The sequence below is a fragment of the Vombatus ursinus genome, unplaced genomic scaffold, assembly GCF_900497805.2.
Source record: "Vombatus ursinus unplaced genomic scaffold, bare-nosed wombat genome assembly UNPS02001419.1, whole genome shotgun sequence".
Taxonomy (NCBI): domain Eukaryota; kingdom Metazoa; phylum Chordata; class Mammalia; order Diprotodontia; family Vombatidae; genus Vombatus; species Vombatus ursinus.
The window spans coordinates 30,128,152-30,154,634 of NW_020941197.1; the positions used below are offsets into that span (position 1 = coordinate 30,128,152).

The 26,483-nt window shown below is 39.9% G+C and overlaps 1 protein-coding gene across 2 annotated transcripts in view; it reads left to right on the forward strand.

The window, feature by feature from the left end:
* UPK1B (uroplakin 1B) overlaps positions 1 to 16,609 on the forward strand; it is a 41,596-nt gene extending 24,987 nt beyond the window's left edge. For both annotated transcript variants that reach the window (XM_027867863.1, XM_027867872.1), the window contains 3 exons: positions 4,923 to 5,102; positions 14,118 to 14,201; positions 15,574 to 16,609. In XM_027867863.1, the coding sequence (XP_027723664.1) occupies positions 4,923 to 5,102; positions 14,118 to 14,201; positions 15,574 to 15,624 (315 nt within the window). In that variant the 3' untranslated portion in view covers positions 15,625 to 16,609. The remainder of the gene's footprint in view (positions 1 to 4,922; positions 5,103 to 14,117; positions 14,202 to 15,573) is intronic.
* The last annotated feature ends 9,874 nt before the right edge of the window (positions 16,610 to 26,483 follow it).

Genomic DNA, 26,483 nt, shown 5'->3' on the forward strand with positions numbered 1-26,483 from the left:
CATTATCAAAGCCCAGGGTCCCAGGAACAGAGTACAGCTTCTAGTGGGATGATGGTGGCTATAGTGCAATGAGTATGGTTTTAAAATGATTGGGCAGTATGTAGTGGCCTGGGTTCTAGATCAAATAAAGTTGAGGTTCATGTATCAGAACCCCAGTGCCTGGACCAGAGATCTACGAATCTTGGTGTCATTCACTGAGATGATAGTCATGTAAGATTTGAGTAAACATGGCCTAGAAAATGTTACATGACAAGATGTTACACGACAAAAATTTATGTTGTACCATTTACATTACAAAGTAATGTTAATAGTTCCGAACTCCTTACGTTTTAGAAAATATGCAAACATATATAAACACTGGCCTTCTGTACCCCGCTTATTATCTGGCACTTCATAGGCCTATCATGTATTAAGATAGAAGATGTTTATTGAATGGGGTTAATTTACCATTATAATATAGTGATCAGAAAGATATTTTTTGGTTGATTCTTCACTTTCATTGGCTAGACCTAGAATCAGTGGGGAAGAAGACGGGAAGCTCAAGTAGCAGAGAAGGATGATCACCAAGACTTCATTTTAGCTCCTTTCCCTGTCACTGACTTCCCATTTGTCTTCCAGTTCCCTGAGAGTTGCGTAAGTTTTAATTGTCCAGTCAAATCTTGGTATTCTATGAGCATCGTATGAGTAATTGAAATCTACAGATAGTACCCCTCAAAAACCATTGGAACTATTGGAACCATTGAAAATTGGAACCATTACAGTTATCTCCCTTAGGGTAAAAAAAGTATTTGACAGAATATTTAATTTGTACACATAAATCAAGACAAAACAACATGTTTTATAGACCCCAAATCCTTGCATTGAAGAATTTTTCACCCATGAGTATATTATGTACAAGACAGAGTCACCTTCTGGTTAAGTATGATATTGCAACCCACCTCTAATAGATGTCATAAATACTGTTCCTAGACAAAGGGAGAAAGGAAAAGGAAAGCTAAGATACTGGAACCACAAGTACTTATCCAAGACCTAAAGAATTTTATATACTTAGTAAGTGATGAGCCTGGCCTTATTAAGGCTTAAGCCTTAACCCTTCCTCAAGATTTTCAACTCAACACAATTAAATAGATATAGATAATGCTTATATGCTTATGTACAAATACATATACGTATACATATATACACACACTGTATATAATACTACTTACATAAGTGTATATGTGTTTCCATGTTAACATATCACCAATTTTTTTATTAAAATCAGCAGGAAAAGAATTTGTTTGATAGAAACTTGCTTTTGACTTATACGTGTGCTTGAAAATATTTATTACATAAATTGAGTAGTATTTATAATTTCAACTTCTTCTCACCAAATATTTCAATGGAACTGGTAAAAAGGAGAAAATTGGTGTGTTTAGTATTTTGTTTCCATTTCTCTGCAGATGTCTACCCTTTGACTGAGCTACTGAACAGAAATGAATTTTCTGAAAAGCCAGAGGGGAATAAAAGCTTTTGGAAAATTTACAAGTGGGATAATAAGAGCCTTACTAATAGAGTTGGCTATAATTTTGTCAAAAAAATTTAATATCCTTCTGGGGCCCTCTTGTTTTCTCTTTCAGTTATATTTGTACTAGATATTAATCTTCAGGGAAAAAATATTCCCAAGTTTCAGTTACACTAAAAGCAGTAAAGTTCAAAGCAAAAATAACTAAAAATAGCTCAACTAATTTCTAATTTTAAACCTCTAAATTTAGTTGACTTGCCTCTTCCCACATCCAAATACTTGCTGGTACTTCAGTACTCATCTGAAGCAATAAAATCTTATCTTTTTCCATTTAAGACACTTGAATCAAGATGGATCCATTTTATTTTTATCTTTGTTTCTCTATCATGTGGCTTGGTGCCTGAAACATAGTAGGCATGTTTAATAATTACTTGTTGATTAACTGATTATTTTCCCTAATCCCAGAAGCTAGAATATCCTGAGAGTCCTCAGGCTGTGAGATCTTAAATAAAATGAAACAGTAAGGCTGCTACCTTACTCATCCTGAATTTATCACCACTAATAATAATAATGATAGTTAATATTCACATGGAGCTATAAAGTTTGTAAAGTACTTTCCTATGTTACCTCGCCTGACCTTCATAACAACCCTGTGAGCCAAATACTGCTGTCCTGTTTTACAGACAAGGAAAATGTTTTCCTCTGTTGAAATATATTGTTATTGAGCAATCTAACCATTATTTTGGTCTGACCTAAATAAAGAAAATGAGATTCAGAGTGATTAAGTGCTTTTTCCAGGGTTACACAGCTTAGAAGTGTTTGAGACAGGATTCAATCCCAGTTCTTGACTTTGTCAAGTATCTGTCCATTATGACTAATTTAATTATTATGTCTAAATAATAACTGTAACTATAATAGATATTTTATAGCATTTCACATATATTATTTCACTTGAGCCTCACAATAAACCTATGATATGTATTATAGGCATAATTATCCCATTTTACAGCTAAGGAAACTGAGGCTCAGAGAGACTTTAACTTGCCAATGTCATACAGCTAGTATGTATCAGAAGCAGGACCCGGGACTCTAGGAGTTTATCCATTCCATCCAATAGATATAGGGCAAATGCTTCTAGGGTGTTTAAGTCCTTCACAACCTGGCTATAACGTACCTTTCCTCTTTAGTGCAGACAAAATGGCCTTCCTGCTATTCTGTGCTTCCAGGATATTCCATCTTTTGTCTCTATGCCTTTGTGCATCTTCTTTTCTGCCTCTCAGAAGCCATGGTTCCCTTCAGATCTTAACTAAAACAACGCCACCTACTTCGGAGAATAGATCTCCCCAACTGCTAGCACCTCCTCCTCCCCCAAAATTACCTTCTATTTATTTCATATACATTTATATGTGTATATCTCATCTCTCCTTAATAGAATGTAAAACCTTTGAAGACAGATATTGTTTCATTTTATCTAAGATCTCACAGTTAGGAAGTCACTAGAAAGAAACCCAATTCCTCCTGCTCCAGTTCTAGTATTCTTTCCACTATATCACAAGCCTGCTCATTTGCAAGTTGCCATTTGATTTACTGATGATTAATCATAGAATATGCAAAATCAAAGAGCTTTTTGACTTCCCCAGGACTCTAGGAATGTTGAGGTCAGACCAAATAATGGTTTGATGACTCCACAGCAATATATTACAACAGAGGAAAGACTCTTCTCTGATCATATACTGTAATTTTAATCAATAGTAATAATAGCTGACATTTGTACCACCCTTTAAGGTATAGGAAGCATTTTATTATATATATTATCCCATTTGAGCCTCACAGCAACCCTATGAGGTAGATACTATTGTTATCCCCTTTTTTACAGGAGAGGAAACTAAGACACAGAATGACTTGCCTATGGTCACACAGCTAGCAAATATCTGAGGCAAGATTTGAACTCAAAGGGCAGCTAGGTGGTACAGTGGATAGAGCACCAGCCCTGGATTCAGGAGGACCTGAGTTCAAATTCGGCCTCAGACACATAACACTCACTAGCTGTGTGACCCTGGGCAAGTCACTTAACCCCATTGACTAGCCAAAAAAAAAAAAAAAAAAAAAAGATTTGAACTCAGGTCTTCCTGACTCCAAGTCCAGAACTCTATCAGAGCTCAGGGAGTTTAAGTGATTTGCTCAGGGACATAGTCTTACATGAAGGATTCTAACCCAGGTCTTTAAGGCTGTAAGGCCCATATTCTATCCGCTATACCATACTGCCTTTCATGATATAAAAAGCACATATAACTTAGTGTTGGCTTCTCTTTATTACTGGAAAAAATAGCTCCTAGGGAACATTGTGTTGATTTAACATTTTCTTTTCATTAACAATACCTAGAATGCTCTAAGGTTTACAAAGCACTTTACAAATATCTCATTTTATCCTCACAACAATCCTGGGATGTAGGTGCTATTATTATTCTCTTTTTACAGGTGAGGAATCTGAGGCACAGAGTGACTTGCCTATGGTAACATAGCTAATAAATATCTGAATCACCTAGCTGCCTCAAAATATTTTATTGATGCCTTTCTTAACTATTGCTTCCCAATAAGTCCTTCCCACCCTATCTCCACCCCATAGAACTTCCATTGCAGCACAGCTAAGTAATATAGCTAAGTAAAAACATACACAATGGCCATATTTGACCATGTATACCTTATTTTACATCTATAGCCCATCACCTCTCTACCAAAAGCAGAGACATGCTTCACTGTCAGCCCTCTGAAGTCTATCGGTCATCTCATTAGTCAGAATTCTGATGCCTTTTTGTTTTGTTAATATATATATATACATATATATATGTATGTATGTATATATATGTATATAGTGGTTATTTCTAATTCATTTGTATCCCTAGCACCTAACACAGTGCCTGATACATAGTAGACATTTAATAAATACTGGTTGAGTCTTTTGCTAATAGCAGCATTTTTAAACAACTAAGTATTACAACATATAGAGTACAATTTGAATAAGTGACAAAATTCAATGTGATTCAGTGCAATTAATTATGCACCTACTATGGGTCAGCCACTGTGCAAGAGGCTGGGGATCCAAAACTAAAAGGTTTTTGTACGAAAATGGTTCCTGCTCTCAAGGAGCTTAAAAGAAGGATGGATGGATGGATGTGGGCTCATTATTTTAGAATGAGAGGATACATCTTTTTTAGCATCAATAAATCAAAAGTAAATCATGTCTTTTTCTCTCTCTTTCCCACATGGAGACTCTAATAAGCTTTAAGGGTAGGACTTTGAGTGGGTTTAAGCTATGTTGCAATATTTGATCTCTGCTTCCCCTTCAATACCTTATTTGTTCCAGTAACTACTTTAGCAGGGATCATGAAAGGAAATATTGTTTTTTTTCCATGGACAGGAAAAATGCTGTGGTGTCAATGGTCCATCAGATTGGCAAAAGTACAAGTCGGCCTTCCGGGATGAGAATAATGATGCTGACTACCCCTGGCCTCGTCAGTGCTGCGTCATGGACAGTTTCTATAAACCACTCAATCTCGATGCTTGTAAACTTGGTGTGTCTGGTTATTATCACAGCAAGGTAAGAAATCCCCTTTCCTCTAAGGTAAGAAGGTCTACACTTTAGGGAGAACAGAGTACAAAGGACAGTGATCAGGATGATAAAGGGGCTCCAGATCTTGCTTCATAATGATTATGTATGTATGTATGTCTTTACAAAGACAAGGTTTAGGAGAGAAAGTCATTAGTTAACTTTAAGAATTTGAAAGGCATAAGAGTGATAGCCCATGCCTAGTGTATGTCTTGCTTTCCACAGAAAACTGATTATCATTTAGCTAGTTTACCAGCAGGCCAGTGCAAATATCATTTTTCCCAACAGGCTGACCCTATGTTCAAGCAACTAGCCAAGTGGTTTCATCAGAATCAATATGGCGCACCTATGCAGTCCTCCTCTCTCCCCTACACAATTGCTTTCTTAGAGGTTGCAGTATCCCTGTTGTCCACTAGATGGTGCTCAACCCTAAAACTCTTACTTAGACCATTTTCCTCTTCTGGCAGTCAACTAGCATAATTACACTGGGACATCTCCAGTCATCCTGATCCACATCTTGCCACTGGACCAAGATGGCTCCAGAAAAGAAAGTGAGACAGATGACTTTGCACCATCCTCCCTCACTTAAATCCAATTCACTCACATGTCATGGCATCACCTCCCAGTTTCATGATCCTCTTTGAGAACGAAGGACAAACAACAAACAGCAGCACTTGTAAGCACCTACTGTGTTGTTGTTGCTCTTGGTCCTCAGTTCTCAAAGACCAATGACTTCATGAGGGTGATGTCATGACTTGCATGTGAACTGGATTTAAGTGAGGCAGAGCCATGAAAAGTCATCAGCCTCACTCTCTCTTCCACAATCATGGAAGTCCAGTGGCAAGACAAAAGTCAAAATTACTGGGACTGACCCAGGATGTGGTGGGTGACCTTGGTCCTTCTAAATTAAGATCTTTCCCAGGTCTCAGTTTACCTGAGGCAACAATCATTCAATGACTTACTTAGTTAGGCACTGTGCTAAGCACCTAGGATATAAAGAAAGAAATTAGTCCCTGTTCTCAGGGAGTTCAGTCTAATGGGGAAGACAACAAACAAACAACTATGTACAAAAAGAATATGTGCAGGGTAAATGGGAGATAATCCCAGAGGGGAAGTAGTGAGATCAAGTGGGACCAGGAAAGGCTTCTTGAAGAAAGAAGGTAAGACTTCAGCTGAGACATCAAGGAAGCCAAGATGCAGAGGTGAAGAGGGAGAGTTCCAGGCATGGAAGACATCCAGTCAAAACAGTCAGTATTAGGGCATGCTTAAAAACAACATCAAAGCAAAAGAGAATATGATGACTGTATACGAGAGCTAGGAGCAAAATGTCATGAGAGTTCAGAGTAATGCACCAGAGGGTTTAATCTAAGATATATTTCTATATCCTTTGGTTGTAAATGCTGCTAGTTACAACTGAACTAATATTATCTTCTGTCTGAGTGCAATAGAACATATGGGGAGTGGAGAGAGAGGGAAACTGAACCTATAATTTCATTGTTTCAGGGAATTCCTGAGAAAGAAATTCCCTCTACCCATGCAGGGTAGCAACTAAGCAACATATGGTCTTCAAGAATTGCCTAGAGCACTGAGAGGATAAATGAGTTAGGTACGTCATATGTCAGAGGAGGGAATTTAATCCATATCCTCTGGATTTTGAAACCAGATCTATTTTTGCTTCCTATCACAATATAAGATATTCTGAATATAACCTGACATGCTTTTCAAAATGTCATGGTGATTTGGGAAGGGGGTGGGTTGCTTGTGAATGAACATTTCTCAGGAAAACTGATGATACAGTACTTCACAAAGTTATTACTGTGCAAACTCATTTAGAGAGAAATAACCCAAAATACATTTAGAAAATGATGCTATTTAGAAATGCACCATTAGTTGTAACCCAGGTAAGGGCCTTGGGAGTCATTCTAGATGATTCACTGAGGATGTTGATACAATATACTACTGAAGACAACAGATGTTGCTCATCATGAAGAAAAGTATAAGAAACAAAATAGAAGGCATTTCCTATCCTTCTATAAAATAAAGTTTGAGGTCCCCCAAAAGTCAATGGATAAATTCATTGATGGACATGAGCAATACATTCCAAATAAGGAATTACACAAGAGTTGTGGTGCAAAGGATATCATCTGAGAAATTTAATGACCGAAATGATAGATAGGCTGGTCATGTGGCAAAAGCAAGGGATGGACCGCTCTCGAGCTCCATTGGTGTTCACACAATATAAAGTAAATGTGAAGAAGGCTCCCTGCAAGTCAGGCGGGTTCCCTTTGGCAAATCTATGGGAGTACACAGAGGACAGTCTCATTGGATGGGCAGGTAGGAATGTGTTACAATTTGCATCATTGGAGGGAGTGCCCACGGTGATGAGATAACAGATCCATGCACATCTCTGGTCACTATATCTTCCAGAAGGCGTGAACAAAACAGAAGAGGTTCAGAGAAGTGAAACCAAAGTGATAGTGATGAGGTAGGAGTAGGAGGCCTGTGGTATGACAACAGGCCAAAAAGTATTTAGTCGTTAGCCATGGTAGTGTAGGTCAGTGCCTACTGTGTGCCAAACACTGCTAAGCGCTGGTCATATCTGATGACCAGGGAAGGCCTGGTTAATGGAAATGTAGACTTATTCCCTAAATCCCCAAATGCAAAGATAACGGGCGGTCACTTTTTGAAACTTGACTAAAGTAAGTTTTGGACAAAAGGGGCACTTCAAATGGTAAGTAATAACTTATGGAGAGGTGTAGAGGTGTTCAGGAGAACCGGCACCTCCAGCGTGAGGGCTAATGAGCCCTTTTCAGGGATACTCATCCATCTTTGGTGCTCACCTATCACCCAACTCTCTCTTTTTTTTCCTAATTTTTTAGGCAGTTGGGGTTAAGTGACTTGCCCAGGGTTACACAGTTAAGTGACTTGCCCAGGGTCACACAGCTAGTAAGTGTCAAGTGTTTGGTCTGAGGCCAGATTTGAACTCAGGTTCTCCTGACTTCAGGGCCAGTGCTCTATCCACTGTGCCTCCTAGCTGCCCTATCACCCAACTCTCATCTGTGGCTCCAAGAAGCTGTAGCAGCCACACCCTAGTAAATCATCTTGGCAGACAGGCTAAACCAGGTTGAGAGTAACCAACATGGCTCAAGCATGCTGGTGTGTTAGGGGGTATCTACCCTAAGCATGTGAAGATTTCCCCTGGGGGAATGGGCAGATGAGAACAATTTGTTCGAAAGGCCATGAAGGTTAGCTGAAGCAGGTGCTGTGGAGTGCTTAGAGCTTAGTCAGACATCGAAGACGCAAGGGTCATCCACTGCATCCTGGGCTTTCGCCAGTCATCTTGACTTTTGTCCTGTAACTGGACTTTGATGACAGGAAAAGAGAATGAGACTAACGACTTTGTGCAACTCTGCCTCACTTAAATCCAATTCACGAACAAATCAAGACATCACCTTGTGATATCATTGGTTCTCTTCAAAAACAAAGGATGAGGGGCAGTGAGGTGACACAGTAGATAGAGCACTGGCCTTGGAGTTAGGAGGATCTGACTTCAAATACGGCCTCAGACTCTTGAAACTTACTAGCTGTGTGACCCTGGGCAAGTCACTTAACCCTGATTGCCTCACCAAAAAACAAGAAGAGAAAAAAGAAAAAAAAACATAGGACACACAACAGTAACTTATGGAACCCTTTACACTGAAAGACATGGCATTGGTAGGAAATGTGAATGGATTCAGAAAGGATTAGGACAAGTGTTAAAAAGACAAGCAAAAATGGCAACAAAGAGGTAAGTAGCTGTGATTTTTTCAAAAATCTCATGTTTAAGATTGATCTTGATGGGGATGGGCATATGTGCTCTCTGACAGTGCATTTCTTGGGCCTGCATAATACCAGACTGAAGACTTTCAGTGGTACAGTGTAGTAGTTCTTATATTTTTATGTTACACGGGCACTTTCATAATTTACCTATAACGAAGCTCTCTAGTCAGCTTTTCTTGAGTCATTTCAATTTGCTACTACTATGACCTCTCATTTTTGCATTGGGATATTCTATTACATTAAACTTTATGTAAGATAAGCATGAGCTTGTGTATATACATATATATAATATGCATATTCATATGACTTTTATATGATACTTTAAGACTTAAAAAGTTCTCGATATATACTATCTCATTTAGTCAACAAGTATTTTTATCAAGTACTTACTTTATCAAGTACCTTATCAAGGCACTATGCTAAATATATAAGGTGGGACTTTACCTAAGACTCGAAAGAGGCCAGGGAAGCCAGAAGGCAGAGGCAATGAGGGAGAGCATTCTGGGGATGAAGGGTGATGAAAAGGACTATAAGCAGGAGATAGAACACCTTGAGAAGTCAGTGTTACCGGATGTCAGTATATGTGGAGGAGAATAAAGTGTAAGAAGACTGGAAAAGTAGGATGGGGCCAAGTGATGAAGGGCTTTAAAAGCCAAACAGAAGATTTTATATTTGATCTTGGAAGTAATAATAAAAAATTACTCAATAAATTGGAATTTATTGAATGGGGGAGTGACATAGCCATACCTAAACTTCAGGAAGATCATTGTGATAGATGAGTGAAAGATGGGCTGGAGGGAGAAGAGACTTGTGGTAGGAAGATCAATTAGGAAGCTATTCCAGTAGTCTAGGTGAGAGATGATGAGGGCCTGTACCAGGATGGTAGCAATGGCAGAGAAGAGAAAGAGGTGTGTACGAGAAATGTTGCAAAAGTAGAATTGACAGGGCTTGGCAACAGATTGGTTGGGGAAGTGGGTGGGGAGGGAAGGAAAAAATGAGGAATCAAGGGTGAGACCTACGTTGCAAGCTGGGAGACCATGGGTTCAGTGATGCCCTTAACAGTAATAAGGAAGTTAGGGAGAGGGGAGGATGTGAGGGGAAAGGTAACAAGTTCACTTTTGGACATGCTGAGTTTGAGTCTGTGGGACATCCAGTTCAAGATGTCCAATAGGAGCCAGAGATGCAATCCCGGAGGTCAGGAGAGAGGATAGGGTTGAATAAAAAGATTTGAAAATCAACTGCATGAAGATGTTAATTTATTAGATCACTAAGCAAAATAGCATAAAGGAAAGATAGAAGAGGACCCAGGACAGAGACTTGGGGGATACCTATGATTAGTAGGAGCAGCCAGGACAAAGATCCAGCAAAGTATAGACGCCAGGCACTGTGCCAAGTGCTGGGAATACAAAGAAAGGTCAGGACATGGCTCAAGCATCTCAAGGAGCTCACACTGTAATGAGGGAGACAATATAGAAGGTACATAGAGTAGAGGGAAGGAAATCTGAAAGGGGAAGGCATCAGCAGATGGAGAAGGTAATCTTTGAGTTGAGTCTTAAAGGAAGCCAGAGAAACTCAGAGGCGGAGGTGAGCAGGCAGAGTATTCTGGGGATGGAGGACAGCCAGGGAAAGGCACAGAGATAGAAGGCGGGGGTCATGTTTGAGGAACTGTAAGTTGACCAGTGAAGGGATCATAGGGAGCAGGGAGGAGTGACGTGTAAAAACACAGGAAAGGCAAAAAGGGCATACTGTTAAGTAGCCTGGAATAGTGGATTTAGTGCTAGACTTGCAATCAGGGGAAGGGGAAGGAAATAAGCATTTATAAAACGATTACTATGTGCTAGGCAGAATGCTAAGCACTTACAAATATTACCTCACTTGATCTTCACAACAACCCGGTAAAATAGGTGCCATTCCCATTTTACAGTTGAGGAAACTGGGGCAAACGGGTTAAATGACTTACCCAGGGTCACATAGTTAAGAAGTATCTAAGGCTAGATTTGAACTCAAGTCTTCCTGACTCCATGCCCAGTACTCTATCCACTGTATCACCTTGCTGCCTCAAATAAGAAATATGGAAGGCTTCATGAATTTGCATGTCATCCTTGAGCAGGGTGATTAGGAAGATTTAGGTTTGAATCTCATCTTTGCTTGACACTTACTGACTGTGTGTCCATGGGCAAGTCACGTAACCTCTCTGAGCCTCAGTTTCCTCATCTGTAAAATGGGAAGCTAATATATATAATAATGCCTTACAGAGTTACTATAAGGCTCAAACATGAAGCTTAAAGCTTAAACAACTGATTGTTGTTGTCCTATAGTGAATTATAACCATATTTTAGAATGATTAGAAAAAAACCAACTGTACTGTAAAGTCAAGTCACTATTTATAACATTGTTCTTAATGGACTAATTCCACCCCATGATGTCATTTTCTCCCCACCGTGTTCTTTTGTGCATTGACTGATGACACTGAGTAAGTTATGATAATCCTCACATAGTGCTCTCGGTTAATGGTTATTACAAGTATGACTGTCATCACACAGCTGTGATTAAATTTGTTCTGAACTAATAAATGCCCTTAACAACAAAATCTGCGATCCTCCTTAGAATCACTAACATGTTGTAGGTGGGTTGTTTTTCTGTTTTTGCTTTTGAGGCAGGTGGCCAATTTTAGTAACAATAATTTACCTTGTAGGAGTATTGAACTAAAGTTACTGTACATGGAGCCCATATAAATTCTAGAGGTCCTTATTCTCACTTGTATTGGCAAGCCAGGTCCTCAGAGCATGGCTGGTTACATCTTTCCCTTGCAGGTTCTGCACCAAATAGCAGGTTCTCCTAATGCTGTCAGCTTGAGCCCCAATTCCAGTCTCTTCCCTTCCCCCCCCCCATATCAATTGCCAGTGATTACTGCCCCAATACTATTTGCCAGGGCTAGTTAGTATCTCCTCGAGATCATTAATAAACAATGAACACCAATTATCTTTTACAAAGGATCTGTGAACAGAAGTACAAATGCATCTGTTTCTCTCCCCCCCCCAAAAAAACCAGGGCAAACTCTCTCCTCTACCCCCTTAGTCCATGAAGGAGACCAAGCTCAAATGTAAGTGGTTGCTACTGACCATTTGGCTCACCAGCTTCCCTTCTGGACACGACTTAGCTGCTGAATGAGTCACTCACTCCCTTGCTGCAGGACATGGCATCCAGGCTGCCAGGCTGATTTCCTGCTGAACTGGATCCCACAAGTTGCTCCTTGGAGCCCTGTTCCTCATCAGGCTCAGCTGCTGGCAAACATTGGTGTGCTCTGGTAGTACTTCTAGTTCACATGGATGTAGCATAGTCTATTCCATCTCCAACCTTTATTCACCTAAGAATAAGAAGAATGAAACAACAGAGACAGAAAACCAACAGAATCATGTGTTCAAGGCCACATAACAGGATAATCAGTCAATCAATAAACATTTATTAAGCCGCTACTGTGCTGTAGGTACTGTGGCAAGGCCTGCAGATACAAAAGGGCTCTCTCCTCACCAGGCATTTAAAACGTTCCCCCGTCACTCCTAACCCCCTCCCACCATACACACCAATTACCGCAAAGAAAAAGAGAACTCAATTTGGCCTTTTGTATGCACACTCAGTTTGGGCTAATCAGCCAATTAAAAGTTTTGCTTCACAGCCCAGCACATGAATGGGAAATGATCACAGAATACCTAGCGAGCTCTGAAATGGTGGGCAGGACTCACGGGTGTGCTGGTAAATGTTTAACAACCAGTTCTCTGAAAAAAATTTACCCATAACACACTTTTTAATTGAATCTGCATTATTTAACATTTTATCTATCACTTTCTTAAGTCTAGACAATCAATGAAACAAAACAACAAATAAAGACCTGATTTCTGGCTTGGTAATTTCTGAGGTATAAATACTCATACCGAAAATTTATCATACCGAAAATTTAACAATCAGTTCTAAGCTGGTTTGAGCCGGCTCCCGCCCACCTCAGCCAAGCACCTCCATTACACCATCATCACTGACTTCTAGAAGCAGGCTCACAAAACCCCCCAGGTGGGTTTGCAGCAAGAAGAGCTGATTGTGCACCTCGCCAGAACTGGGCCATCATTCAACAATTCCCTATTATATATGTAAATGCTACAAGTGCCAAAATACCAACACTTTTATTAAATAGAGAAGGACTTAAATGCACCAGTTTTAAACTATTCAACAAAAATTATTGTACTCCCACCTCAATAAAGCAATGCTGAGTAAACTATGCTGTCTGAACTGATGCAAAGTGAAGTGACCAGAACCAGAAGAACATTGTACACAGTAATAGCAATCTTACATAGTGATTAATACTGTATAACGATCAGCTGTGAATGACTTAGATATTCTCAGCGGTACAATGACTGGAGACAATTCCAAAGGACTCGTGATGAAAAATGCTCTCCACCTCCAGAGAGATCACTGATTGAGTCTGAATGCAGATCAAAGCACACTATTTTTCACTTTATTTTTTTCATGGATTTTTTTTTTTGGTCTGTGTTTTCTTTCACAACATGACTAATATGGATTGCACATATATAACTTGTATAACCTATATAAGTTATATTTGTAAGTTATGTTATATAACTTACATGTAAGTTATGTTACGTAATTTTATAACATATAAGTTATATGTTATATAATTCTGTAACATATAATTATATGTTATAATGTATCACATATCAAATTGCGTACTGTCTCAAGGAGGGAACAAGGTAAGGAGGGAAGGAGAGAATTTAGAACTCAATGATTGCTAAAAATCATTTTTACATGCAATTAGGAAAAAAATAAAATAAACTGAGTTGTCTGGTGGAACATGGATAATAATAGATCAAGAGCTAGAAGAGACCTCAGAGGGCATCTAGTTGAACGCTCTCATTTTACAGGAAAAGGAAACTGAAACCCATGTAGGTTAAGTGACTTGCCCAAGGTCATACAAGTGTTAAGCATTCAAAGTGGGATTTGAACCCCTGTATTTCCACTCTAGAGCCAGTGAGCTCTTTCCACTATACTATAATGCCTTAAGGGAAGAATAGCCTTATTATGTCTAATACTGCTGTAATCTATCCCTTATCATCCCTTTCCTTCCACATCCTGCTAGAGGAGTATGATTCAACACTAATTGCTCCTTGGTTCCTTCCCCAGGGTTGTTATGATCTGATCTCTGGACCAATGAACCGACATGCCTGGGGTGTTGCATGGTTTGGATTTGCCATTCTCTGCTGGACTGTAAGTATTTCTTGGTGTGAGTTGTAATGATGAGAGGATGCGAGAAGCATAAAAGTTGCTATTAAGTATCTATATTCTAATTTCTAGTCTTAAGAAACCAATCCATGCAGCTGAAGGCTAGTTGGTATCCCTCCTTTGACCTGTGACAGCTTCACTTTTCCCAATGGTCTCCTTTTCATATAGCCCTTTATACATGGTGGTTATATACAGAATGCATAATTGGGAAAGTGAGGAACACATAGTGGCGAGAGAACTGCTCTTGTAATCAGCAAGAATTGAGTCCAAATGCCACTTCTGCCACATACTAGTTGTGTGACCATGGGCTAGTCACTTAACTCTCTGAGCCTCAGTTTCCTCATCTGTAAAGGACATAAAATTCAGGACTAGGGGTTTATCCTGAACCTTGTGTCCTTAGGTTCCCCTCCTAGCTGATCTCATAAGCAGAGCCAGTATAGGAGCCCACAGCCATGCCTACCTACGTTTGAATGGCTCTAATGCTTGGCCACAGTTACTTCCTGGAGGTCTCAGAAAAGCCCAGTTACATGAACAGGACACTTTGGAAACTATAAGTCACAACTAAAACTTGAATGGGAAAGTTCACAAGCTCTGCAAGCCATATTTCACAAAAGTCAATTATCCCATCCTTACTGGTACTTTTTAACCACTATTACAGAGAGGAAGTATGACATAGTGGATAGAGGGAGGAACTCAGAGTCAGGAAGATCTGAGTTCAAAGTCCTGCCACTTCTAAATACTGTGTGACCCTGGGCTAGTCAATTAACTTCTCAAGGACTCAATGCAACTATCTGGCTATAAGTTGCAGAACAGCTATGGATTTACGTTGATAGAGACAGTTTCCTCACCTAGAGTTCCCAATATCAATGAAACCACAGGTCCAGTCCAAATATGTGTGTGTGTATGTATGTATGTATATGTATGAGTATTTATAGTAATTATTGTAATAAATAAAAATAAAAAAGGAGACTGCCCTTTAGGGTAATAAGTAAAACACTATTAGCAAGAACCCCAAGTTAGGAATTTGATCCACGGTGATGGTAGAATCCATTAATTTGGAACTATATTTGTAATCAAAAGAAGGGTGTGTTCCTGAGGGGAGTGATTCAGAAATAAGAATGGGAATAGAAAAGGCTGTCTAATGTATCAGAAGATTCTAGGGTGGGGATATTTGGGGCAATTAAATAGTAGTTTATAAGTAATACCTCTTCTCAACCAATGTCCTAGTAGTGTTTTTTAGGATAGGATAGAATAGGAAGGATGCCTCTTAGATTTGAAGGTAGAATAAACCTGAATGTTACACTCCCCTAAATGTCAGAGGTATTGCTAATATAATGAATTCTTAATTTTTTTCTAGTTCTGTGTTCTCCTGGGCACCATGTTCTATTGGAGTCGAATTGAATACTGAAAGTAAGAGTGGCACCATTGTTCTTCATTCCTCCCAAGTCTCTCCAGAGCTGGTGCATGGACCCATTCATCACTCTCCAGATACTATCCCTTTTGTGCTCCAGAGTGATGGAAGTATTTTCTACTCATCAGACTGCCTGGTCTGATATTGCCAAAGAAGCACACTATTTCACTTCTCTTTTTCCTGGATCCCATAGCTCTCTTGACTAGGGTGTATCATCACTGTCTTCTCTTGCTGTAATGTTTCCATAGATTACACAGAATACAAAATTCAGAAGGGATGTAGATAATAAGTGTTCCCATCATTAGCTCATCTGCTCATTGTTCACTTTTGGATCTTGAGACGTTGAAAAGGCCTCTGATTCCTGATACTCCAGACAGCAGGCCTGGCTCATTTTGTTTGTATAAACTCTTTGTAGTTGGTTGGTGTTTTTCTACAGAATCAAATTCACCAGAGGGTGGAGGATGGGAGGTGCTCTGCCCCATACATACTGAGAGGGGTGAAGAAGCAAAGGAGAAGGTTTCCATTACCTACTGCAGTGTACTTTGTCTTTGGTTTCTCTGTGTCTAACATATGTGGAAATACTCGGTGTTCCTTTCATTGCTGTCTACATAGTCTTTCTGTTCTCGGGGCAATTACTTACTTTGACTTAGCTAACCGCAGAAAATGAAATTGTATGTCCTCTCTTCAGTGGCCCCAATTCTTCTCTTGCTTTGAAGCTGTAGGGGTCAATTCCATAGGTTCCTATAGGCACGTAACAGGTTTGTGTGTCTAATAAATCTTGGTCTTGTTTGTTTTCAAGCAACTGAACTGAAACACACTTAAGTAGGGAAGAGTGGATCTATATCTTGTGATGGGTTGCAGTTTGTGGGAATTTGGGGGTGGGGGGTAATCAGAATATCTCTCTTTCATTTCATTTTCATGTATCAGAGGGAGGTTCCTAAGGATTGCAATTGTTTCTAAACATTTCTATTAATAAAATTGACTTGAGAAATTTTCATTTTTCTTTTGTTTCTAATCATTCATTTTTGCAACACATTTAATAAGCATTTGCTTTGTTCAGAGCACTATGGGATCAAAGGATTGTGGATTTAGAGGTGAAAGGGACCTTCGAGGGCATCTAGTGTGATTTCCCTCATTTGGAAGATGAGAAACTTGAGACCCAGGCTAGTTAAATAGCTTGTCAAGGTCATACAGTTAGTAAGGGAACCCAGGTCCTCTGAAACCAAATCCAGTCATTTTCCCACTACAACAATTAGATGCTGGAGGAGATATAAAACGTAGATGTTTTTGCTGCTGCCTTCATGGAACTTGTATTCTATTGAGGAATGGCAAAAGCACAGATAATATTAAATGCAAAATAGAAAATATTATATGCAAAGTGCACTAGAAAATTCAATTCAACAAATATTTAATAGATGCTTACACTGTGTACAAAAAAATGATGCTAGTCACTAGGAATGGGCAGCTAGGTGGAGCAGTGGATAGATTGCTGGGTCTGGAGTCAGGAAGATTTGAATTTAAATCCAGTCTCAGACACTCATTAGCTGTGTGACCCTGGGCAAATCACTTTACCCTTTTTGCCTCAGTTTCCTCATCTGTAAAATGATCTGGAGAAGGAAATGGCAAACCACTCCATTATCTTTGCCGAGAAAACCCCAAATGGGGTGACAGAGAGTAGGATATGACTAAAATAACTCAACAACAACACTAGGAATACAAAGAAAAAGGCAATGTATTCCCTGCCTGCCCTCCAGGGGAATACAAAATGTACACAGTTAAGGATGATACAGGGAAAGGAGATGTCAGAGAACGTGTACTGCAAAAATGTGAGAAGGGAGAACATTAACAACCAGGGGAGATCAAGGAAGGTTTCATGGAGGAGATGGCTCTTGAGATAGACCTTGAAGTATGATGAGGCTTCTGGAAAGAAAAGGTGAGGAGAAAATGTATTCTAGCCTGTACACATGTAAGTTGTAGGAGACAGCATTTTGAGTTTGGGGAATCACCCAGCTTGGCTGGAATGTATAGTACATGAAAAAGAGTATTGTGAAATAAGGTTAGAAATGTGGACTGAAACCAGCTTATGGGAGTCTTGAATGTCAGAAGTAGTTTGTATCAAAGTCGAAGATTATTGAGTGTGGAAAATGACATAATCAGCCCTGTGCCTTGGGAAGTTTCAGATGAAGAAAAGATTAGAGGGAGGAGTGGGAGTGATCAGAGAAGTGATTCGGGCCTGTAGTAGGAGGACAGTGGTATGAGGGGAAAAAAAGGAGACAGATAAAAGAGATGTCAAGGAAGTAGAATCAACCGGACCTGGGAACTGATTGGGACTGCAGAATGAAAAAGAGGGAAGAGGCAAAGGTGACCCCAGAGTCGTGAACCTAGATAACCAGGAGGATGGTAGTTAATGCTCACCATGATGTTGAGAGGAGTGGTGGGGCTTGAATGGGGAAGGGAGATAATTCATTTTTGAACTTGTTGAGTTCGAGATGCTGATGGGGCAGACATTCGGGTGGAGATATTCAGCCAGGAATTAGAAATGTGGGACTATAGTTCAAGAGAGATGAGAGCTGGATAAATAGATGGTAACCATCCACACAGAGACGATGACTGAACCCATGAGAGCAGATGAGATCACCAAGGAAAAGAACATAGAGTATAAGGAAGAATAAAGGGCCTAGGACAGTGAATTTGGGAAGCAGCAACATTTAAAGGGTAAGAGATGGATAATAATTTAATGAGGAAGACTAAAGGGTGCTAGGTGGCGCCATAGTGCACAGAGTGCCAGGCCTGAAGACAGGAAGACTCAACTTCTTGACTTCAAACCTGGCCTCACACATTTACTAGCTGTGGGATCCTGAACAAGCCACCTAGCCCTGTTTGCCTCAGTTTCCTCAACTGGAAAATGAGCTGGAGAAGGAAATGAGAAATGTCTCTAGGATCTCTGCCAAAAAACAAACAAAAAATCCAAATGGAGTCACAGAGAGTGGGGCAAGACTGGAAACAACTGAACAAAGGAAGGCTAAGAGGGAATGGTCAGAAAGGTGGCAATCATGCCTAACTGCCAGTTTTTCAGCATTCCTTCCTCACATATTACTGTGGTCATTTTCCCCAACCTGATTCCAAGGACACAAATAATATCTGGAAGGAGAGCAGCAGGAGTAGTCATCAGATTTAACTATTAATAGTTAACTATTAACTATTTAATGGGCAAGCTTTGGGAGGGCAATTTTAGGCAAGTGGTGAGTTAGAAAGAAGATTGCATGGGGTTGAGAAGTAATCAAATATACCCTTTTATTCAGTGATACCACTACTAGGATTTATAACCCAACAAGGTCAAAGATGGAGGAAAAAGCACCTTATATTCCAAAATATTTATAGCAGAACTTTTTATAGGAATAAAGAAATGGAAGGAAAATAGTTGCTCATTGAAAAAACTGGTATATGAATGTGATGGAAAATTATTATGCCAGTAGAAAACGACATATATGAAGAACTGAGAGACTTGGGAAGACTTGTAGGAATTGTTTCACAGAAAAATAAACAGAACCAGGAGAACAGTTTGCACAATGACCACAGTAATATATGAGGAAGGAATGCTGAAAAACTGGCAGTTAGGCATGATTGTCACCTGCCCTCCCCCTTCCACCCCACTCCTATCTCTGTCCCCTCATTCTGTAAAGAGGTCGTTGACTATAGGTGCAGAACAAGGAAAACATTTTCAGACATGGCCAATGTATTCATTTGTTTTGCTGAACTGTACTTCCTTGTCACAAGGGAGGGTTCTATGGAAGAGGAAGGGAGAGTAAATTGGAAATGACAGTGATATAAAAGAAACATTATTAAATTATTTTAAAAGAAAAAATTTATTTAGTTTAAATTTTAAAAATGAGTGGTCTGTAAGGAAGTGGAGACAGCCAAGTATAATCCACTCCATCTAGGAGTTTGATAGTGGAAGGGAGGAAAGATATAAGATAAATGCTCGAGGAGATAGTAAGTTGAAATCAAGGCAAAGGAATGGGGTTAAGGAAGCATATTTGTTAATAGGCAGGAGAGAGTTTGTGGATAAGGGAATGATCAATAAGTGAACTCTAGGAGATGAAAAGGGATAGGATCAAGTAGAGAAGAAATTCTTTTCTCAAACCTGGAAAGACTTATATGAACTGATGCTGAGTGAAATGAGCAGAACCAAGACAACATTGTACACAGTAACAGCCACACTGTGCAATGACTGACTTTGATAGATTTGGCTCTTCTCAGCAATGCAAGGATCTAAGACAACTCCAAAAGACTCATGATGGAAAAAGCTATCCACATCCAGCAAAAGAACTATGGAGTCTGAATACAGATGGAAGCATACTATTTGCTCTCCTTTTCTTTCGTTGTTTTGTTTTATTTCTTCTTTCTCATGGTTCCTTCCATTAGTTCTAATTCTTCTGTACATCATGACTAATGTGAAAATATGCTCTAAAAAAAACAACAAGAAAAAAAGAAAGAAAATATGCTTAATATGAATGTATAAGTACAGCAAAGGAGGAAAGGATAAGTGAAGATAGAAAAAATTTGAGAAGTACAGTATACACTTTGCATCTTCTGCCCTGCCTGGTTCCTACTCCAAGGAACAAGCTACCCTTCCCAGCATAAGCTCATCACTTCTGAACTCACTGTCATGCTGTTGACTCAAGCCTTGATTGGCACCACCTCACTCAACCTCTTCTCCCCTCTGGAGGGTGGAAGGGTAGAGTACCAAACTCCTCCCAATGCCTTCTTTTATAGAGGGCAGAAACTGGATTCTCAGCTCACTCCACATTGATGCTCTGCCTAGTTTCAACTCCACAGAACAAGATGCTCCTGTGCCATGCACCCCAGTGTCCCATTCTCCCTCCTTTCCTTCCACCTTTTGTGTGTTGTTCACCCTTTAGACTGTAAACTCCTTAAAGGCGGGGACTATCTTTTTATTAATTGTATCCCCAGCACTTAGCACAGTGCCTGGCATGTAGTCGATGCTTAATAAATGTTTATGGGAATTGAGTAAGGTAAATGAAGAAGTTGTTATCTGTGGGGCACACATCCACTGTTAAGCCAGATGCATGGTATAAAACAATGGCTTCAATTTTCTCAGTAAACTAGGAAGTGAAGACATCTACTGAGAAGGGAGATTGAGGGTGGCATTAGGGGCTTGTGGAAGCGGAAGGCTTAGAATAGTTGCTATAGAAAGAATGATAGAGAATTCATCAAAGAACAGTTTAAAAGATGGCCTTATAGCAGTGAGGGCCTAGTTGCAGTTAGATAACATGAATTTAGGGTCAACCTCATTGAGTCTGTTATTTGAGTTTCCTCAGAGCTCAAGAGAAGGAGTGGGGCAGGCAGGTGATCCAGGGTTGACCAGTGACAGGGTGTGACTAGCAGTAGGATTTGGAGGGGATGGGGAGAGGGCAAAGGATTCAAGGGAGTGGACAGTACATGACTGAACTGCTTAGCTATAGGGATAACTAAGTGTCACAATGGATAAAATATTTGACTTGGAGTAAAGAAGTCCTGAGTTTGAATACTGCCTCAGATATTTACTTGTTGTGTAATCTGGGTGGTGCACTGGATAAAGCTCTGGGTCTAGAGTCAGGAAGACTTGAGTTCAAATTAATCCTCAGACATTTACCACCTGTGTGACCATGGGCAAGTCATTTTAACCTCAGTTTCCTCATCTGTAAAATGGGGATAATAATAGCACCTACCACCCAGAATGCTGTGAGGATCAAGAGATACTAATTGTAAAGTATTTAGCACAGTTCCTGGCACACAGTGTTAATGTAAATATTAGCTATTTTTATTATTTAATCTTGATAAGTTACTTATCCTCTTTCAACCTCAGTTTCCTCATTTGTAAAATGGGGATAATAATAGCATCTACCTTCGAGGATTGTTGTGAGGATCAAATGAGATAATATTTGTAAAGTGCTTTGTAAACCCAATTATCATCATTATTTATTTTTGTTTATTTGTTCATTCATTTGCTTATAATTTATTTATCTATGTATTAGAAGATCAAGACTATGAAGGGAGGAAAGTAAGACCAGAATAGAGGTGACAGATTGGGAGAACATGTAGTGATAGCAAATTAGAGGGACTGGAGGTGACAGTGTAGCCCGAAGGACAGATTTAGGAAGAGTTAAGCAGAGGGAGATATAAAAGGAAAGGAAATTTTCCATAGAAAAGAGAAATTGATTTCAAAATCATGTGGATGAAGCCTCTTTGAGTGGGGGAGAGTTCTAAAGTGAGATTATCTCTGTGGGTTGTTGAGGTAGAGTTCTAAGTCATGGGAGCTGATGAGGCTGATGAAATGGAAAGCAAGGGTGTCTGAGGGGTCATCGTCAAGAATACTAGGATAAGAGCAGGGGTTAGAACGTAGGAGAAGACTGGGATGTGAACCAAGTATTGAGCTCCTTGAGAACGGGTGACCTGAAGGCTAATAGACCATGTGATACAGACAATAGAATGAACCTCAAAGGAGAAACAGATGCTGAGTGATGATGGCACAGGGAGGTTCTAAGAGTGGCATCGGGGAGCAAGGAGTGTGCTCTTGGCCAAGTTTGTCATGGACCATGAAAATATGAACAACCAGCACTAAAGAATCAGGGTGAAAGGTTAATGTATAAGATCTTCCCTATCCACAGCCTAAGCCAAGGGACAAGGAACTTCCCTAATGTATTATTCTGGGATTTGTTCCAACCCAGACCCACCTTGGGGAACTATTCCTTACAAGAAGGTCTTGAGGTAAACATCCAGGGACTTGGCCAGTTCCTGGGTATTGACCCAAGACATTTTTGATGTAATAAAGATCGTTCTTGAGGTTGGAGAGTTTTGGTAAAAACTCTCAGGTCCTTAGGATCGATCACCTGTTCCTTGGCTCCCTGCCTTCTTTGTGTAAGGATGATAAAAAGGTTCTCTCTTGGGAAAGGGATTTTGGGAGTCTCCCTCGGAGACGATGCTCTGCCGTAGGGACTTTCCCAACCAAGACCCTGACGGCTGTGATACAGGACTTCACCAGTCAGATGTTCAGGAGTTGGTGCTTCCTCGGATTGGGGATGTATTTCTTCTTCTTTATCTCTCTATCTTTCTGTTAATAATCTTTCCTTCTAAGATTGTATAATCATATGTAATCACATTTATATGCACGTCTGTTTATGATTATTGCCATTATGAAATCATTTATAAACTAGGAAAAGTGTGAACGTGTCTTTGTGGGTACAGAAGAAGAAGAAGAAGAAGAAGAAGAAGAAGAAGAAGAAGAAAAGGAAGAAGAAGAAGAAGAAGAAAAAGAAGAAGAAGAAAAAGAAGAAGAAAAAGAAGAAGAAGAAGAAGAAAAAGAAGAAGAAGAAGAAGAAGAAGAAGAAGAAGAAGAAGAAGAAGAAGAAGAATCTCAGTCTCCTCAAAATCCATGACTGACTTCTCCACTCCACCTCGGCCACAAACAAGGATCATCCTATCCTGGATCTCACCATTACTCACTGATATTCTACTTTCTTCTTTAAAAAAATTCTCATATTCTTCTGTTTGACCATAATCTTCTATCCTTCCACTTCTTCCTATGTATTGCCCCTCCTATACCTGTTTTTTGTTTTTATCATGACCTGTAATCCCTTCCCTCCTAGGTAGTTTTTCATGTCCTTATCATTGCTCTGACTTCACTTTTCTCCCTTCCCAATCTCCACTCAGTTAAACTCCACACCATCTTCTACTCTCAGATCCCTTGCCCTCTTGTCCTACACCTGCTCATTCCTCGTCAAACCCCAACGCTGGGTTATTCTCATCATCTGCCTCATCATTCTTGCTCATGTGAATGAAGCTGGAGAAAGCTACACAAGCACATAAACGAGAGCCATTTGTTATCTATTTGTTTGTTATTTTAACAATATTTATGTTATCTATTTGTTATTTTAATAACATTTCTTATCTATTTTATGTCATCTATTTGTTCATGTTATTTTAATGACTTTTATGTTATCTATAGCTGGTTTGTGTTATTTAATCTCAACTAGGCCCTCACTGCAGCAAGGCAATTCTTTCACTATTCCCTAATTGATTCCCTATTCCATTCTCCTCAGAAGCTGTTCCAAAGTCCTCTTCTCTCCTCAAACCTTCCTCTCACACTCCTTTCTTCTATTCTGTTATCTGAGAACCTTATCTCTTACTTCCCAGAAAATATACATTGTGAGAACCTTCTTTTCATATCAAACCTCTTAATATTCCTCACTTTATCCTACTTTCCCCCAGTGTCTAACCAAGAGATGACTCTTCTTGCTAAGGCCAACCCTTCTTCATATGCCCTTGACTTCATTTCATCCTCTCCAGCAGATCATCCTTTCTTATCTTCATTCTCTATCTTCTGGTTTCTTCCCTACTGCCTTCAGATTTGCTCAATATCCTCCCATTCTTAAAAAACAAAAACAAACCCCCAAACAAAAACACCTTCATTAGACCCTACTTCTCCTCAAGCAATCATCCTATATTTTTCCTCCTTTTTATAGCCCAACTCCTTATTGTTATTCAGTAGTTCAGTTGTGTCCAACTCTTCATGATCCTTGAACCATAAAGTCTTTGGAGTTTTCTTGGCAAGGATTGGACATTTCAAATTGAATTCCCTGAGGATATCTCAAATTAAACCTGTCCAAAAGATTCATGGTCTTTTCCCATAAAACCTTCCTCTGCCACACATCTCTATTTCTGCTAAGGACACCACCATTCTTCTACTCTTTTAGGTGCATGATCTCAACTTACCCTTGACTCCCACTCTCTCTCCTCCCACATACCTAATCATTGACCAAATCTAATTGTTTCTGCCTCCACATCTCTCACATCCAACCCCTTTTCTCTACTCACAGCCATCACCTAAAGTTGGGTTCTCATCACCTCTTCTTGCCTGTAATAATAACAATAACAAAAACAATAGCTAATATCTATAAAGTATATTCCAGACACTGTACTAAGTGCTTTACAATTATTATCTCATTTGATCCTCACAACAACCCTGGGAAGTAGGTGCTATTATTATCATCCCCATTTTACAGATGAGGAAACTGAGGCAACCAGAGGTTAAATGACTTGCCCAGGGTCATACAGCTAGGTCTAGATTTGAACTTACTCCAGGACTGGCACTCTACTATTGAAATGGCTTTTTAATTGATCTTCCTGGCTCAAGTCTCTCCCTACTCCAATCCATCCTCCATATCAAAATGGTTTTCTTTTTATGCAGACCTGACCATAACATTCCCTACCTCAATAAACTCCAGTGGATCACAATTGCTATCTAGGAGAAAATATAAATACCTCTGTTTGGCTTTTAAAGCTAAACCCTTCAATGTATCATTTCAGCTTCATTATCCATTACTCCCCTTCCTACATTATACATACTGGTGCAACCACCCATGAGCTGCTCCTCTCCATCTCCCATCTTCTTGCCTTTGCTCTGGTCATCTCCCACAGGTGGAATGCACCCCCTTTTCACCTCTGCCTCATGGAACCCCTTTAAGATGCAGCTCAAGCATTACCTGCTTTCTGAAGCTTTTTCTGATCCCCCAAACTCCTAATACCCTCTTTCCCTGACTAGCTTGTATTTACTCTTTATGTATTCAGATACTCTCGTGAATGTACATGCTGCCTCCCTGAAGCATCAGACGATTGGTCAAACCAGAATAAACCATAGTGATACTGCTAGTATTTCAGTGCCTGGCTACTGAGTCCAGTCCTTATGAACCGGCACAGAGTGCTGCTGCTGGAATTCTTCACGTGGAAGGGGTTAGGGAGGCTGTTTCCAGGAGTCATAATGAGAGGTAATGGAAGTGCCTTGGAGGGATTTGGAACATGTGAAGCCATTCAGTAACTGGTCCCAATGTGCTCACCTCATGAAGAACAAGAGCCTCTTTGATCGGTTGTCCAGGAGTCCAAAAGTTGAGTCTATGCTGGACTTTGGAACCATCCCAGTAAGAGTAGCCCAGGGAGTGAGGAGTAACCTTCAAGACCCAGCCCAGTAGTAATGGAGATGACTCATTCACTAATGATGCCACATTTGAATTCAGTGGGCCCCATGCTTTGTTGAAATGATATTAAGTAGAGGCAGCTAGGTTGTGCAGTGGATAGAGGACTGGCCCTGAAGTCAGGAGGACCTGAGTTCAAATCTGACCTCAGACCAAACACTTGACACTTACTAGCTGTGTGACCCTGGGCAAGTCACTTAACCCTAATTGCCTAAAAAATAAATAAATAAAAATAAAAGAAATGATATTAAGTCTGTCCTCACTCCACATCTCCCAGAGACTGAAGTGGTATGTAGGGACAAGGAGAAAGGTAGGATGCTATATCTTTAGAAGAAATATCACTTTGTAAAAGTTGAGTGATGCTAACTGGCTAAATGGACCTGGGTGCTAGTCATTGGTGGCTAACAGTGGGGGAAACCACACCCAGTATGGGAGCTCCAGCTGATAGCATTAGTGGAGAGAAAGACACCTTAACCCCCTCAGGGATTTCCTTAGAACCCTGAAAACAAAATGCAGTCAGGCTCGCTCTGGGACATTGAGACCAACGAGTGCTTTCTAGATACACTAAAACACTGGTCTGACCATGTCAACTCCTCAGGAAGCTTCAGTGGCTTTCCCTTGTCTCTTGAATTAAATACAGACTCAACTCCTGTTTGATTTTTAAGCCCTTCACATTCTGGCTCCAGCTTATCATTTCAGAATTATTGCACATTTTCCTTTATACAGCCTGCATTCTTGCCAAGCCAGCACAGTTACTACTCCCTTTATATAACATTCCATCTCCTGTCCCCATGTCTTTGCATAGGCTCACTCTCATACTTGGAA